The sequence below is a fragment of the Nilaparvata lugens genome, chromosome 4, assembly GCF_014356525.2.
Source record: "Nilaparvata lugens isolate BPH chromosome 4, ASM1435652v1, whole genome shotgun sequence".
Taxonomy (NCBI): Eukaryota; Metazoa; Arthropoda; class Insecta; order Hemiptera; family Delphacidae; genus Nilaparvata; species Nilaparvata lugens.
Genome location: NC_052507.1, coordinates 63,871,025 through 63,887,714, shown reverse-complemented (window position 1 = coordinate 63,887,714; position 16,690 = coordinate 63,871,025). Strand labels below are relative to the sequence as shown.

General features: G+C 33.9%; 1 protein-coding gene across 3 annotated transcripts in view; it reads right to left on the bottom strand.

Annotated features, from left to right (window-relative positions):
- The window catches only part of LOC111064227 (eIF-2-alpha kinase GCN2), a 61,176-nt gene that overhangs the window by 5,782 nt on the left and 38,704 nt on the right, over positions 1-16,690 (bottom strand). For all 3 annotated transcript variants that reach the window (XM_039426163.1, XM_039426161.1, XM_039426162.1), the window contains 4 exons: positions 15,456-15,642; positions 13,021-13,187; positions 9,124-9,298; positions 7,401-7,791 (listed from right to left, as the gene is read on the bottom strand). In XM_039426163.1, coding sequence (XP_039282097.1) covers positions 7,401-7,791; positions 9,124-9,298; positions 13,021-13,187; positions 15,456-15,642 — 920 coding nt within the window. The remainder of the gene's footprint in view (positions 1-7,400; positions 7,792-9,123; positions 9,299-13,020; positions 13,188-15,455; positions 15,643-16,690) is intronic.

Below are 16,690 nucleotides of genomic sequence, written 5' to 3'. Positions count from 1 at the left end.
ATTCTTATAGCCTTTTTCTGTAGTAAGAACACTCTTTGCACATCTGGGGCACAACCCCAATCCGTACATAAAGACACTCTGAAAAAAGCGAAATAGCACATTCTTAAATAGTGTGCGGGTACACAATCCCTGAGCCTTCGAAGAAGGTATATAACCCTACTAAGTTTGGAGCAGACACTTTCTATATGAGGTATCCATGTGAGTTTATAATCTAGTGTAATGCCAAGAAGCTTAGCACTTTTGCACTCTGACTGATCTGTCTCAAACCAAGCACTAGCTTCTGGGTCTTGGTTGTATTCAAAAATAGACGGTTTGCCCTAAACCAGGCTTCTGCCTCGCTCTGACATCTGGACATCTTTTGTTCAAGAGCACTGAGATCCACATCGACATCCACATCGTTCAATAATAATATTATCAATTCATTAGCATTTGAGTAATTGCAACATCTCAGTAATTTCCATCAATTCAATAATAAAGTGAAATTCATAAATTATTTCAATAATACATTCACCAAAGAATAGCAAGAAATCCATAAATTGACTGATAATTAAAACTATATTAAACAAACTCAGGTTCTATCCAACGGAAATGGTTTTTAGTGATTTTGAGGTCATAACTATACGTCAATTATACATAAAAACCGTAATTGAATACTTAATAAAATATAGATCCGGTTTTCCTCTTACATTAAACTCTACACTTAATTATTATAATCTAAGGGCCACTGCTAAGAAATATGTAACCTATAACACTAATATTGAATGTATAAGGAGGCAGTTAATTTAGTTTAGGTACTAAAATAATAAACCTTATTCCAAATCACTTTCTCATGGACAATAAGATCAGCGGAAAAATTAAACTGGTTATAAAAAAACTGGACATACAGTAATTTCTTCTTCCATTTAGATATAAATAAGACTCAAGATTTCTGCTCCAGCATTGTTTTTTTTCTCATTTTTCAGTGGACTCGCTTACCTTTATTTTGCGTACCTATTCCTCTGTTTTTCTTCCTTCCCCCATTTCTCCCTTCCTTTTTTCCTCATCACTTCTCTCTTCTCTTCTTTGCCTGCCAACATGGGAAACCATAGTTGGCTAGGTATCTTCCTCTCTTTTTTTTCTTCTCCAACACACCCAACCACAAAGCCCATGGTTTCTTTATATTTGTAACATTTTATTTCATTTGTTTTGTAATTCTTTGTCATTTTGTTTTGTCTTGTTTTGTGTGTTTGATAAATTGAAATTGACAGTTCTTCAAAGAGAAGATTCTACTATAGTGAGGTCCACGTTATAGTGGCAGTATTTGATTAACATTGGTGTTGCTATCCTTGTCTATCAATAGACATTCCGCCGGTTATCACATGTCAATGTGACCGCGGCAAGTACCCATTTACACGGCGAATGTAAACGGCACGTTGAAGAGGCATGTTGCCGCATGTAACGTGTCAGCTGTCTATATTTTCTGAATTCATTTTCTATAAGCCACATTATTTGAAAATGTTTCTCATGAGTTGAAAAATGTTATTCACTAATAAAATATAGAAGAGAACTGCATTGAATGATATTTTCATTTTATTTCAACTCATGTCAGATTTCAGTTTTGATGAATTTGAAATGAACCAGCAAAAAATACTGTTTTCTTTTTCCTTCAAGTAATACCAGACAAAATATTTCTAAATAATTCAATGTTTACAAGTTTTGAAAACTTTACAGTTTACAGTTTGGTGCAATATTTTTATTCTTTTCGGGGTTCAATCTAATTAAATTCTAAATTTTGGTTTGTATATTCCTGGACTCGGAATTTGATTCAAAGTGAAGCAACATATCCTACTTTTTGGACTTAGTATATCAATCAAAATTCGGAAAACGAACAGTTTTGGGCTAGGCCTGTTTGTCGTTTTCTAATCATGTATTTGATTTGTGCATTAGTTAATGTAAGTGGATAAATAAATAAAATATTAGAATAAGAAAACAAAGTTATTGTCAAATTTCAATAAAAATTTTATTAAAAACTTTAAAACTGAACCATGGTTTCACGTAGTTAACCAACGCATCATCAGCTGTACTGAGGAATTGATTGATTGATTGAGTACTTTATTTATGTAGATTACAATATAAATACTGTCTTATACACTTATATACAATAGCTGACAATACAGCAAAATTATAGATGAATTTACATAATATAGACTAAGAAAATAATTATTGAACTGTATATGATATGAAAAAGCAATTTGTAATATAATAACTATAGATAATAATTAAATTGTTATGCATCTACATAAATTGGCGGAGCTTTGGACATATCAATGTCCATTCTTCGGAAAGAATATTAAAAATATCCTCCCCACTAACTCTCTACCAAAATGGGGAATGAGGAATGAGGATACAGAAACATTCTTAACCTAATCTTAGTAGTCTAGAGCTCCTAAATAATTGGGTGGCAATAACTAAAGTAATGACAGTAATGAATATTATAATATCAAAATATATATACCTTTGTGATTATTTTCTAGGTAAAATTGAATTTTCTTTCAGTAAAAGGGATGATTTTTTTTATGACCACTCTATAATACAGCTGGTCTGTTACTCTGTCTATGACTTGGAGACTGTCTATCAAGTCTTTGGCATTTGGCTTGACAATCTAAAGGCTATTAGAGAAAAATTTACTTGAAAGGTTATATTTCAAACCTTTTAAAAATTACCGCAAAATAAAGTTTAACTCAAATTTCAATGATAACAATGAGTTGAATTCCAATGTCCCAAATTCAATACAACAGTCCTATAATGGTTATATTATATTATGTATCAGAAAAACTTGAGAAATAAGATGGAAAATATGGCCATATAGGCTACAATAGCTCATTACTTACAAAAATTAGGAACTTGAGAATAAAATGGAAGTATACAACTCAAACAATGTTTGTTTGATCAAGACTACTCTAATCTGTTAAACTTTTATCGAGTTTTTGGCTAATAGTTATGTGTGCCTATTCATACTAACCTACAATGAGCAGAAATATTGGAAATATAATATAAAGTTGGGTTGCAGCCAAAACCTAAATTAAGTCTCATGAAATTGATGTTGAAATGTGTTGGTGCTCATTATACTTGAACAAAATACTGTATATTACCGTATTTACCGTATTTTGTTCTGAAATGACGCTGCACAACAGTAACAGAGTTTGTTTTGGCTAATTCAAGAACACAATAAGCTTTCTCCACTTGAGTAGCGGCCATATTGCTAAACTAAACTGGCTGTTGAAACACGGAGCAGCCAACAATAGCCACCAACAGTTCTACCAACATAAACTTTAAGAAATTCCCTACAAACCTATATCACCTACTATGTTGAAATACACCAGTTTAATTTTGTACAGGCTATTGAAGTTGTCTATTTCATTTGTAATCACCCGGTACTCTATACAGGGCTAATAATTACTATTGGGAAAAATTTAAACATGATTATTTTAAACTAGTTATGGAAAGAACAAAATTACTACTATTGTATCATCTTCTAATCAGTGAAAGATTATTCTTGACTATAATGGGATGATGAACTGAAGTTGAAGCTCTTCAAATTTAAAAACTGTAGGATATTGTTAAGCAATTGTAAATCTAACTTATAGGTGATTTTCAACTATTCTACTTATGCTACAATTTACAAATTCACAATAAATTTATATTCTACAATTTACAAATTCGGTTTGTTCATTCAGGCTTGTGACTGAGTTATCCTTTTCTAATTTGTGGATTTCAATGGCCTCTACGTGAAACCATGGTTATGTTATAAAGTTTTTAATAGAATTTTTAGTGAAATTTGACAATATCTTTGTTTTCTTATTATGGAGAGATTTCACAACATTACCATCAATTCTACTAAAAGTAAAATATTGCTGCCACAAGGTTGATGTAAATGATAAAATATTGCTGCCACAAGGTTGATGTAAATGAATAAAATATTGCTGCCACAAGGTTGATGTAAATGAATAAAATATTGCTGCCACAAGGTTGATGTAAATGAATAAAATATTGCTACCACAAGGTTGATGTAAATGAATAAAATATTGCTACCACAAGGTTGATGTAAATGAATAAAATATTGCTGCCACAAGGTTGATGTAAATGAATAAAATATTGCTGCCACAAGGTTGATGTAAATGAATAAAATATTGCTGCCACAAGGTTGATGTAAATGAATAAAATATTGCTACCACAAGGTTGATGTAAATGAATAAAATATTGTATATTACCGTATTTACCGTATTTTGTTCTGAAATGACGCTGCACAACAGTAACAGAGTTTGTTTTGGCTAATTCAAGAACACAATAAGCTTTCTCCACTTGAGTAGCGGCCATATTGCTAAACTAAACTGGCTGTTGAAACACGGAGCAGCCAACAATAGCCACCAACAGTTCTACCAACATAAACTTTAAGAAATTCCCTACAAACCTATATCACCTACTATGTTGAAATACACCAGTTTAATTTTGTACAGGCTATTGAAGTTGTCTATTTCATTTGTAATCACCCGGTACTCTATACAGGGCTAATAATTACTATTGGGAAAAATTTAAACATGATTATTTTAAACTAGTTATGGAAAGAACAAAATTACTACTATTGTATCATCTTCTAATCAGTGAAAGATTATTCTTGACTATAATGGGATGATGAACTGAAGTTGAAGCTCTTCAAATTTAAAAACTGTAGGATATTGTTAAGCAATTGTAAATCTAACTTATAGGTGATTTTCAACTATTCTACTTATGCTACAATTTACAAATTCACAATTCACAATAAATTTATATTCTACAATTTACAAATTCGGTTTGTTCATTCAGGCTTGTGACTGAGTTATCCTTTTCTAATTTGTGGATTTCAATGGCCTCTACGTGAAACCATGGTTATGTTATAAAGTTTTTAATAGAATTTTTAGTGAAATTTGACAATATCTTTGTTTTCTTATTATGGAGAGATTTCACAACATTACCATCAATTCTACTAAAAGTAAAATATTGCTGCCACAAGGTTGATGTAAATGAATAAAATATTGCTGCCACAAGGTTGATGTAAATGAATAAAATATGCTGCCACAAGGTTGATGTAAATGAATAAAATATTGCTGCCACAAGGTTGATGTAAATGAATAAAATATTGCTACCACAAGGTTGATGTAAATGAATAAAATATTGCTACCACAAGGTTGATGTAAATGAATAAAATATTGCTGCCACAAGGTTGATGTAAATGAATAAAATATTGCTGCCACAAGGTTGATGTAAATGAATAAAATATTGCTGCCACAAGGTTGATGTAAATGAATAAAATATTGCTACCACAAGGTTGATGTAAATGAATAAAATATTGCTACCACAAGGTTGATGTAAATGAATAAAATATTGCTACCACAAGGTTGATGTAAATGAATAAAATATTGCTGCCACAAGGTTGATGTAAATGAATAAATATTGCTACCACAGGTTGATGTAAATGATAAAATATTGCTGCACAAGGTTGATGTAAATGAATAAAATATTGCTGCCACAAGGTTGATGTAAATGAATAAAATATTGCTGCCACAAGGTTGATGTAAATGAATAAAATATTGCTACCACAAGTTGATGTAAATGAATAAAATATTGCTGCCACAAGGTTGATGTAATGAATAAAATATTGCTGCCACAAGGTTGATGTAATGAATAAAATATTGCTACCACAAGGTTGATGTAAATGAATAAAATATGCTGCCACAAGGTTGATGTAAATGAATAAAATATTGCTGCCACAAGTTGATGTAAATGAATAAAATATTGCTGCCACAAGTTGATGTAAATGAATAAAATATTGCTGCCACAAGGTTGATGTAAATGAATAAAATATTGCTGCCACAAGGTTGATGTAAATGAATAAAATATTGCTGCCACAAGGTTGATGTAAATGAATAAAATATTGCTGCCACAAGGTTGATGTAAATGAATAAAATATTGCTGCCACAAGGTTGATGTAAATAAATAAAATATTGCTGCCACAAGGTTGATGTAAATGAATAAAATATTGCTGCCACAAGGTTGATGTAAATGAATAAAATATTGCTGCCACAAGGTTGATGTAAATGAATAAAATATTGCTACCACAATCACTGTTACCTCCAGTTTCTATTAAGCTCAGTGTGTTTTATTTATTCAATAATAGACAAAACACAAATCATTAACATGATTGGGGAAGGACCAACAGACATAGCCCAAAACTGTTTCTTCCCCGAGTTTTGACTGATATACTAAATCCAAAAAGTAGGATATGTTTCATTCACTTTTGAATTCGAGTCTAAAAACATTACCTGTCAATAAGCCCCTTAACGTGTCAGATTCTACATTCTTTGACTATCAGTTATAATAGAAGACTGACTATGAATGAGGAGAAAGAGACAAAGTTTCTGGGCTTCACACTTGACACTTTTGCCTTAGTTGGTCCCAGCATATTGACATTGTTGCTAGCAAGCTGAATAAGGGAGTCTTTTTAATTAGAAAACTGAGGTTATATGTCAGTTTGGATGTTTTGAAGGTGATTTATTGCGCTCACATCAATTCTCATTTGTCATAAATGGCACCATACTTTGGGGTTCCAGAGCTTACAGTGGTAGACTTTTTAGAATACAGAGAAAGGCTATCAGACTGATTTGTGGGCTTTCTAAGCGAGCACAGTGTGATGAGCATTTTAAACTTCTAGGAATATTGACTCTACCTCCAATATTTATTCAACAAAGCCTTATTTATGTCAAGAAGAATTTGGAGCAGTTTGTGGAGCAGAGGGTAGTTCATAGCCATAACACTGGAAATAGGGGTAATTTGACTACTTATCGGTATACCTATTCTAGTACACAAAAACATTTCTATTTTTACCAATAAAATTGTTTAATTCACTTCCTGAAGATCTTAGAAATATGGAGAATGGAACTTTTAAAAATCATGTGAAACGTTTCTTAGCAGTTAATCCTTTAAACAAGATTGAAGATTTTTATACATTAGCTAGGAATATTAGGTTATAAGTTGAAAATCAGGTGACATATTATCATAGGGTACTGATAGTGTAACTTACTGATGTAATATATTTGTATTTTGTATCATTTGACTCTTTTATTGTATCTGAAGACCTCAGATATTGCTGCAATAAAGACTCTATTCTATTCATTCCCTGTCTCCAAAACGCTTGGATCATTGAAATTGATTTATTCTCTTCTTCTTTTACAAAATAGAATATTAAATGTGAAGGAGGCATAATGCCTGTATGGGCAAATGCCTGTGAGTGAGGAGCGAGTTCCAAATAGAATTGAACAAAAATGTTTTCCTGTATGGATTTTCTTGCTTTAAAATGATTTACCTTTAAACTGTATAAAACTGACCAGGCGCGGAAGAAGGCGTGACAATATCAAAGGCACACTCGTACAGTTCCCTCGGATGAAACCCGAGCACCCGTCTCTCCCTGTAGACGCGATCGATCGCATACCGCTTGAGTCGCGCGACAAACGCGTTCTGCGCCAAGTGTCGCGCAAACGCCTGTCGCAGGTCGTAGGGCGCGGCCAGCACGCCACCCCAGCGCGACATGAGTCGTACGACTCCGGTCGCCGCGTGTGATGCAGCCGGTGTCAACAGAGGCATGGGCAGGTGCACGGCGCCATGTTGTTTGAGCACAGTGCGCACATTCTCGGCGACCAACTCGATCTGTGCCGCGTGCGACGCGCCGCGAACACTCGGCGACATATCGAAGGTCACGTCTTGCGCCGGCGATAGTTCCTGAACAGCAAACAAATAGATTTCATTTCTCACAAACACAATACAAAAAAAAATCAAGAGAAAACAATACATTAAAAAATTGGATAATAAATAAATGAATATATATTTTATTTCTCACAAACAAAAAACAAGACAAATCAAGAAAAACAATGTGAATCAATACAATTCAAAGAGAAAAACAAATAGCAAACGTTTTTGTCCATCTACTATTTAAAAGTAGCTTTAGTCTCACATAAGCTTTATTTGTAAAAAACGCAAATACATTTCCTATAAATTCTATAAAATCTTAAATCTAGAGTACCTTAAAATGATATATTTTGCTTTTGTTCAATCGTTAATACAGTATGGTGTAGTCGTTTGGGGTGGGGCCTATGATAACCACATTAGTGATTTATTCATAATTCAAAAGTGCATAATAAAAACAATATTAAATAAACCTAGGCTGTATCCAAGTGGATCTCTATTTTTTGATTTCAAAGTTTTGACAGTAAGGCAACTTTATTTCAAGAGACTTTTCAAATATATAGTCAAAAATAATGATAAATTCTGTAGGATTGATAAAACATTTTACAACTTGAGACCAGACAGTTCGCTGAGGTATGTTGTTCAAGATTCTTAGTTGAGCTTGTTAAGAAGACAATTGATGTGTATGAGCTCTAGATTTATTAATATTCACATTTGATATTCATCAAAGAGTAGATTTGGAGGGAATAGAGGATTAGATTAAGGAAAAGTATTTCTTTCCCTGGGACCTGAATGGTGGTAATAATAGCCTATATTTATATATATTTTATAAAGCAATCTTTATTTTATTTTTTGTAATTCCTGAGACCTGGTTGGTAGTCATATTTTTTATCTCTGTTTTATTTTAGTTTTTCCTATTGGAAAATCTTTTTCTCTCTCTCTCAAAATTCGTTATCACTCTTTTGTTTTTCAGTGAAGTATTTTTTTTCTTGTAATCAACTCGATTTTGTATTGTAAATTGTATTTTGTTTTTAGTTTTTATTTTAAATAGGACTTTTTGCGACTCCCACCAGCGGTCAAAGACTTTTCTTTTTGCTGGTGGTGCCTGAAAAATTTTTTAGTTTTTAGTTCTTGGTAGTTAATTTTATTTTATTTTCGTGTAATATGTGTTGATTTATTAACCTTGATTTGTTGCATTGTTAATTCTGGCAATAAAGAATTGAATTGAATTAAAAGTCTCATAGCATAGAATAAGGGCGAGACCACCTAGCCAGCCGGAGCGTGAGTGGTGAAAGATCCAAAACTGTTGGCCAAACTAGTTGGAATAAAACTAATTTCGGATTAGTAATCCGATGATTTAGTAATCACCTGACTGAAGCAAGCAGCGATGAGATGCTTGTATGCGCGGCTCTGTGGATTCGACAGTGTATGCCTGACCATCTCCTGCAGCTGGGCGTCCTCCAGTTGGGGCGGAGGAATCAGCGGAGACTGCAACAACTCCTGTGAACTCGGGCGTCTACATGCGTCGTGGTTCAACAGCCATCTGATCACAAATCAAATAGATATCTAAGGCAATACAAAATCAATATCTTTAATGCACCTGACTACCAATAAATACATTTTAAAGACAATATTGAATGAAAAAGACTAAGAAATTGTCAAAAAACCGCAGATTTATTGATACTTAGAAAGACCGGTTATTACACCATTGTCAATCTCTCAGAGATTGAACCGGTCTTTCTAAGTATCAATAAATCTGTGGTTTTTTAACAATTTCTTAGTATTTTTAATTGAATATGAATAATTACCAAAATATCAACTTCTCAACTACACAAAAAAAAAGTTCAAAACAATTGAAAGCCAATATCTTTAGTGTATAAAAAATTGAACAATGTTATATCAACGTCAAATACAAGCCAAAATTAAATACATAATAATAATAATAATAATAATAATATAATAATAATAATAATATATAATAATATAATAATAATAATAATAATATATAATAATAATATAAATGTATTTCCTTTAAAAAATACAAACAAGTAATAAACATAAAAAGTACAAAATATATAAAATACAATACAATAGGTCTATAAAAAAATATGGAATTTAATTGTATTGGAAATTGCCACATCAAATAGAAGTAGTCATGTTTAAAAATGATAAAACCTGTTATATATAGTGAGGTCCACGTTATAATGGCAGTGTTTGATTTGATTAAATTTTCTCCCTGGAGACTCTTTAAAGAGTATAGGAAATCGTCAAGGACTATTTGTCAAAAAAATAAAGGAATACATATAAACATATATTATTATACATCACATTCCACAATGTACATTGCAATTTAATCCTCCCAAAATCCTCATTCTCCATCCATAAATTCTTGAATACTGTAGTAAACCCCGTTTGCTGAATATTTTCTCAATAGCTTTTTGAAAATATCCTTATTCTCATTTTCTCTCAAAGCTGACGGCAGTTTACTCATAAATTTCATACCCATATAAGAAGGCTTATTTTCATACTGAGCTGTCCTGTGGTATTGTGCAGAAAATTTACTCTTATTTCTAGTGTCATAATTATGTATGTCACAGTTTCTTATAAATTTTTTATCTCTTATATACATGATCACTTCGAAAATGTACAGTGCAGGCACAGTTAGTAGTCCTAGATCTTTAAAATACTCTCTGCAGGACTCTAATGGCTTAAGACCTTTAATCGCTCTCACAGCTCCCTTTTGCATTCTAAAGATTCTATCTAAATTTTTGAGACTGAAGCCCCCCCAACCAATATTGCATATCGAATATGTGACATTATGATGGCATGATATACTGTACATGTTAAGATAGTGTTACCAGTACTTAATCTTGAAATCTGCCTTAGTGCAAACACTCCAGATGATATTTTACAGCACAAATGATCAATATAGTTATCCCAAGACAAGTTCTGGTCCAGCAAGACACCTAGAAATTTCACAGACAGAGGTTGTTCAACATTCACTCCATTTATTTGAACGTTTATTTCTTCAAGATCTCTATAATTATTTCTATGTTTGAACTGCGAGAACTGCGTTTTAGTTTCGTTCACTTTGAGGTTATGTTGACTGAGGAATTGGGCTATGGCATGTACATTGACAAAAGTATCTAATTCTAATTTTTCTGCATCCTTTGCACTACAAATGTAGGATGTGTCGTCAGCATACATCAAAACCTTACCACTTGTTATTATTTGTGGTAAATCGTTAACATATAAAATAAATAATAATGGTCCGAGGATCGAACCCTGTGGTACACCTGTTTTTATTCTAAGATTATTTGATCTGTATTCAATTTTTTGCCCATTTTCCTCTCTAGTCATCTCCACACACTGACTTCTACCCACAAGATAGGATTTGAACCATAGGATTAGCAATGGTATTGCTATCCTTGTCTATCATTCAACAAAGTAGAAAGCGCTATCTCATTCTCGCTTTGCCCTGTTGCCAGATCTTCTTTTAACAACGTAGAATTAATACTTAATTAACAAAATATTTCATCTTAGTTATAAAAATTCATCATGAAATTATTGAAGAATTTAATTTCTTGCTCAATTAAATATAATTGATTATTTTAAACGAGAATGAGCAATTAATTAATATTACATCAACAAACCTGTATCAGCTACCGTCTATAGAAGGCATTGACAAGACAGAGGTTTGGCAACGTTGTTCTCCTATCTTTCTCCACTGCCATTATAACGTGGACCACACTATAGGAATTAATATTGTGGGATTTCTCCATAGTTGAAAAACACAGTTCATACTTTGTCACATCCTCATTTATTCATTTGTTCACATGACTACCACTTCGAGTTGAAACTAACACATCTTTAGCTGTCCCATGGAGATTATAAAAAATATCCCATACCCCAAAAATAACAAAGGTCGTTTTGTTTCAAATTTTAGGCAGATTTTTGTTAATTCAAGCCGATTACTGTCGACTACTGTCTATTATTACTGTTTTGGCTGGGTGAAAGTGTGAGAACGTCAAAGTATGAGAGACTACCAGCCTCACATAGCTTCACGAAAAATAACTACTAGGACTATCGGCTTGAGTTAACAGTGGAATTTGGAACATAAACGCCCTATACCATGAGATATCTTCTTATGCTATTTTTTCTCTATGGTTGTACTGTAAAAGACAAGTTTTATCTTATGCTAGTCGAGCCAAAATTAATAGACCATACTTGTATTAACATTTGACATTTTGCAAAATATTTACATTATTATTCCATATTTAATATTATATTGAGATAATTATGATTGAGCACTGATATGTTCATGCATTTATTCATACTCCACTGCATTTTGTCATAGAGAAACAATAGCGTGAGTAGATATTCCATGGTACAGGGCGTTTATGTCGTAACTTTTACTGATAACTCAAGCCGATTACTGTCGATTTTTACTGTTTTAGCCGGGTGAGAGTCAATATGAGAGACTACCAGAGACACACAACTTCATGGGAAAGAACTACGTGGACTATCTGCTTGAGATAACAGTAAAAGTTGCGACATAAACGCCCTGTGCCATGAGATATCTTCTAATGTTATTGTTTCTCTATGATTTTGTCTACTTGATTGTAATTCTATGACAAGTTGAGAATACAGTTCAGTACAAGAGTGCAGTTGAAGATTTGTTAATTTCAACACGAAACTGCAGTCATGTGAACAAATCTAGTAAATGTGGATGTGACAAAGATTAAAATGTGTTATTTCAATCATGCTTTAAAAGCCTCCACGCTTCTCAGACCGTTATTCTTAAAGGTGCGTACAGACTTTCGCTCTGCTCCGCAACCGAACGTCACTCCAGCAGAGCGATTGATGATCGACCGGGGAACAAGAGTGGATCGACCGGGGGAACGCGAGAAGAGCTAACATCTTCCGTAACGTTCATGATGGGTGCGACTGCAGAGCGGGGGCGGAGCGACTGCGGTGCGATGGAGGAACGAGGGCGGTACGAGGGCGGAGCGTGCTCGGTGCGGGTTGGAGGCGCGTATATGTGTACGCAGCTTATGACTTACTCACAGTCCCAAGTCTTTAGAGCAATCATAGCTGTTTACCCTGTTGTCAAAATTTGCAGTAGCAGAAGTCTTCGGGGTGATTTACAGCATTTAATTTGGATTTTCATTTTATAATAATTATCAATCAAGAGTTGGTCTAATGGTGAAGGCTAAATCATTTGATTTGAAGACTAATAAATAATGAGAACAATAAAAGCCGTACCTGACTACATGAGCTTGCTCAGGCTTCTTATCTTCCAAGAAATCTGACGGGAAAATACAGTCCGGCTGTCTCAGATCAGTGAGTATTTTCAGTCTTTCCATAGCTGTGCTAACTGGATGATAGCACATCTCGAAAAAAATCACTCCAAGACTGTAGATATCCACTTTCTGTGAAAAAGACAATACGATATTAAGCTGAAATTGATTATAATTGATCATTATTTCAATGATGTACTTATTGTGAGTATAGCTAAATGAACAAACCTAGGTTTCGCTGGCTTCGTCAGATAGAAAACAAATTATTTTTAATTTAAGAGTTTATGTGTTATTGGAATCTTATTATGTATATCTTGCTTGTCTATTATGATTCATGATTCATAATCTACATTTTATTGTTTTAAATTTGACAAAATAAATTTGAATTTAAAATAAAGAAATAATTGAAACTGGAATAATCGGGTCTAAAATGTAAGGCTAGGCGCACACCAGTTAGTCAAGACAAGACAACACATGATCAGAAACGTTTAGTCACAATACTTCACATATTTGCTTATGACGCAACTCACACTGATTAGTCATTGCAATTAGACATGTCTTCATAAGCAACAATGTGAAGAATTGTGACTAAACGTGTCTGATTATGTCTTGCCTTGACTAACTGGTGTGCGCCTAGCCCAAGTTGGGGCCTACTATTACAATCCATGACTAACTTACACTTTAATTGGAGTGAGTAAATTAATAATCTACTCAATGGAGTTAAAATTGTTTATCTTAAATAATATTAAACCAGTTTTCGATAACAAATATCGTTTAAGAATTACTAAAATCAAAATTCTAATGCTATTATTTATTTATTTATACATTGATAGATACAATATCATTGTCAACTATGAATGATTGAGGGAGGAACAACAGGCTTAGAGCCCAAAACTGTTCCTTTCCCAAATTTAGATAGAAATAGTCCAAAAATAGGTTATGCTTAAAACTTCATGATTTTTGCCCAATTTTGAGTCCTATTATCAATACTATTCAACTATTGCTAGCTCATGCTATGACGCAATTTGGCACTATTCTAATAAAAACTTGACGTTTTTTTCTCTAAAACAACACCAAAATCAACTCTCAACCTTGTTTCATTACATTTTCATGAATGATGTAAAGTGACTTTTGAAACACTCTGTATAACCATGAATTACTTATTTATTTAATCATTCAAAATTACACAACTTACAGAAAAGTACCACAAGCTTATACACCCAAAACGGTTCCAATTCTAATTTTTCGCCACACTGCACAGAAAGCAGCTGTTTTCCAGTCCCTACGTAGATCTGAAAGACCTTGTTTGCAGACGACGTCAGAAAAGGGTTTCTTTTCCGGTCTAGGCCAGAAAGTTGTCTCTTTCCAGCCGCTCATGGAAGTAGTTAATAAGTCATCCGCTAGATCGGGCGAGTGTCCACTTTCATCATCAGCTAAAGTCGCCATGATTTCAGTTCCAGTTTCGAATCAAACTAATTCGCTTCGCAACCAGTTTTATTCAATTATTTATTGTTGATTAGTGCATTCCGAATTTTCAAAAATGCTTGAAGATGACTGTGGTATTCCAAGTGAAATTTTAAAAGAATCTGAAATCCTGACTGCAAATCTTCTACCACTAAAATCAAGAGATAGGTACGATAGCTTAACGAGTATTCTTTATTTATTTTGTCAGCAATACCTGTAGTGTGGCGAAAAATATCGTTCGCACCACGGGCAAAAATGTTTTTCCAGCTCTCAATCTTTTCTAGTCCTCGGCCTACGGTCTCGGACTTAAAAACCGATTTCGAGCTGGAAAAATCTCATTTTCTGCTCTAGGTGCGAAATATACTATTTACAACAGTCCTAATGTAGCTAGGTTATGTTAGGTCACTTGAGGCCGGGGACACACGAACGGTTTTTTGCCGGCCGTTTTTTTTTTGTCGGGCGAAGTGCAAAATACACAGAAAGGCATGGAGAAGGACACACTTCAGCTGGCCGCCGAAAAACCGGACCCGGCGAGAAAATCAGCCGGCTATTCTCTACTTCACCGGCCGGCTTTTTCGCCGATTCTACGGCTGGTTCGCCGTCCGGCAGGTAGGTGGGCATTGTACATATGGAGATGAACACACGGTTCGGCAAACAGCCGGCTGGCCCTGCCCCTACATCTAACGCTTGTAGTTAAATTACATTAGCCTCTCTCATTTATTTATTGTACGATCTCATAAAATTGGGTGTTACAATAATTATCATATGTTTATGTATGTTATGTTCATTATACAGAGTGTTTACAAACTCACTACCAACATTCTTCAAACATGCTTTAATTGCACACTCAATTAACAATTCAAAACACACAAAAATCATTTTTAAATTCAATTAATTGATTAGTAAATAATTATGGGAGTATGCAAGTTCTCATACCTGATCATAGGACGCCTTGACTCCAAACGTGTTGAGTTCGGGAGCCACATAAAGCGCAGTGCCCACTTGTCCCGTGTGTGACGTCAGAGCTGTGCCCATCTGCGCATGCGCTGAAGAACTTACGGCCGGGGATTTTGTAGCAAGGCCCACCAGGAGGCCACCTTGCTCGCCACCCGGCTTCAAGGCACTGTGGAGAACAAAATTTACCATTGTGAGGTCCTTTTCATCAATTCAAGATGTGACTCTTAAAACTTTTTTTTTTGGACTGATCCTTTCCTCAAGTGATATATCCTTTCCTCAATGTATAATAACAATAATACATTTTATTTCCATTAATATATAAAAATAAGCAATCTAATCAATAAAATGTACATAGTCTAATATTCAAAAATACAATATATGATTTTACTACAAATATAAATAAATTGCATTTTTTCGGAAATTAACCTCCTTAGGGAGTAGAGTTGTCTTGCGTACATCACACCAACTATGGGAAACCCATGTTCTAGAGCAGGTGTAGCAAGTGTAATACATTTAATTTAGAGTGGGGTGCAAATACATTGGGTGAGACAGCTCACATATTGTTCGAAATTATGTTTACTATATTATGTCTTCCAGTTGTTGTTATACAGTTTTTAACGGCGCATTTTAAAATTTCTTGAGTTTTCTATTATCTTGATGTGTACAGGAAGTAAATTGTGGAGTTTTGGTGCTAGGTGATTGAAGTGGTCATTCAATATTATTGTACGAGGACCATTTTTCAACACATCATAAGACACAGTCAAGCGGTGGGGGGACCATTAAATCCATATTATCGTTAAACTAGAGGTCTAATACCCAATTTGATTTAATAAATGCCTCAGAAAAATCTGAATTAAATCCATAGGTTCCATAGTCTATTCTACAGAGTGCGGCAGCGGAACTTCCTTTTTTGAAAGTGAATAAAACCCTTTGTATGGATCAGAAAGTTTGTATTTATTTCTTTGTAATGTAGACACATAAAGTTTTGTTTCAATTAGTTTTGAATATCAAATCAGGTAGATGACGTCCCCCATTCTTCATACACTGAGTAAACAGATTTCTGGCGTTTGTCATGACTCCTGCCAGCATTGCAGGCGTTATGTTAGCAATTTCTTCCCTGATATTGGTTTTCAAATGTTGTAGGGTCCTTGGACGGTTCACATAAGCTAGGGATTTCAAAAACCCCCATAGAAAAAAATCACAAAGGTTCAAAT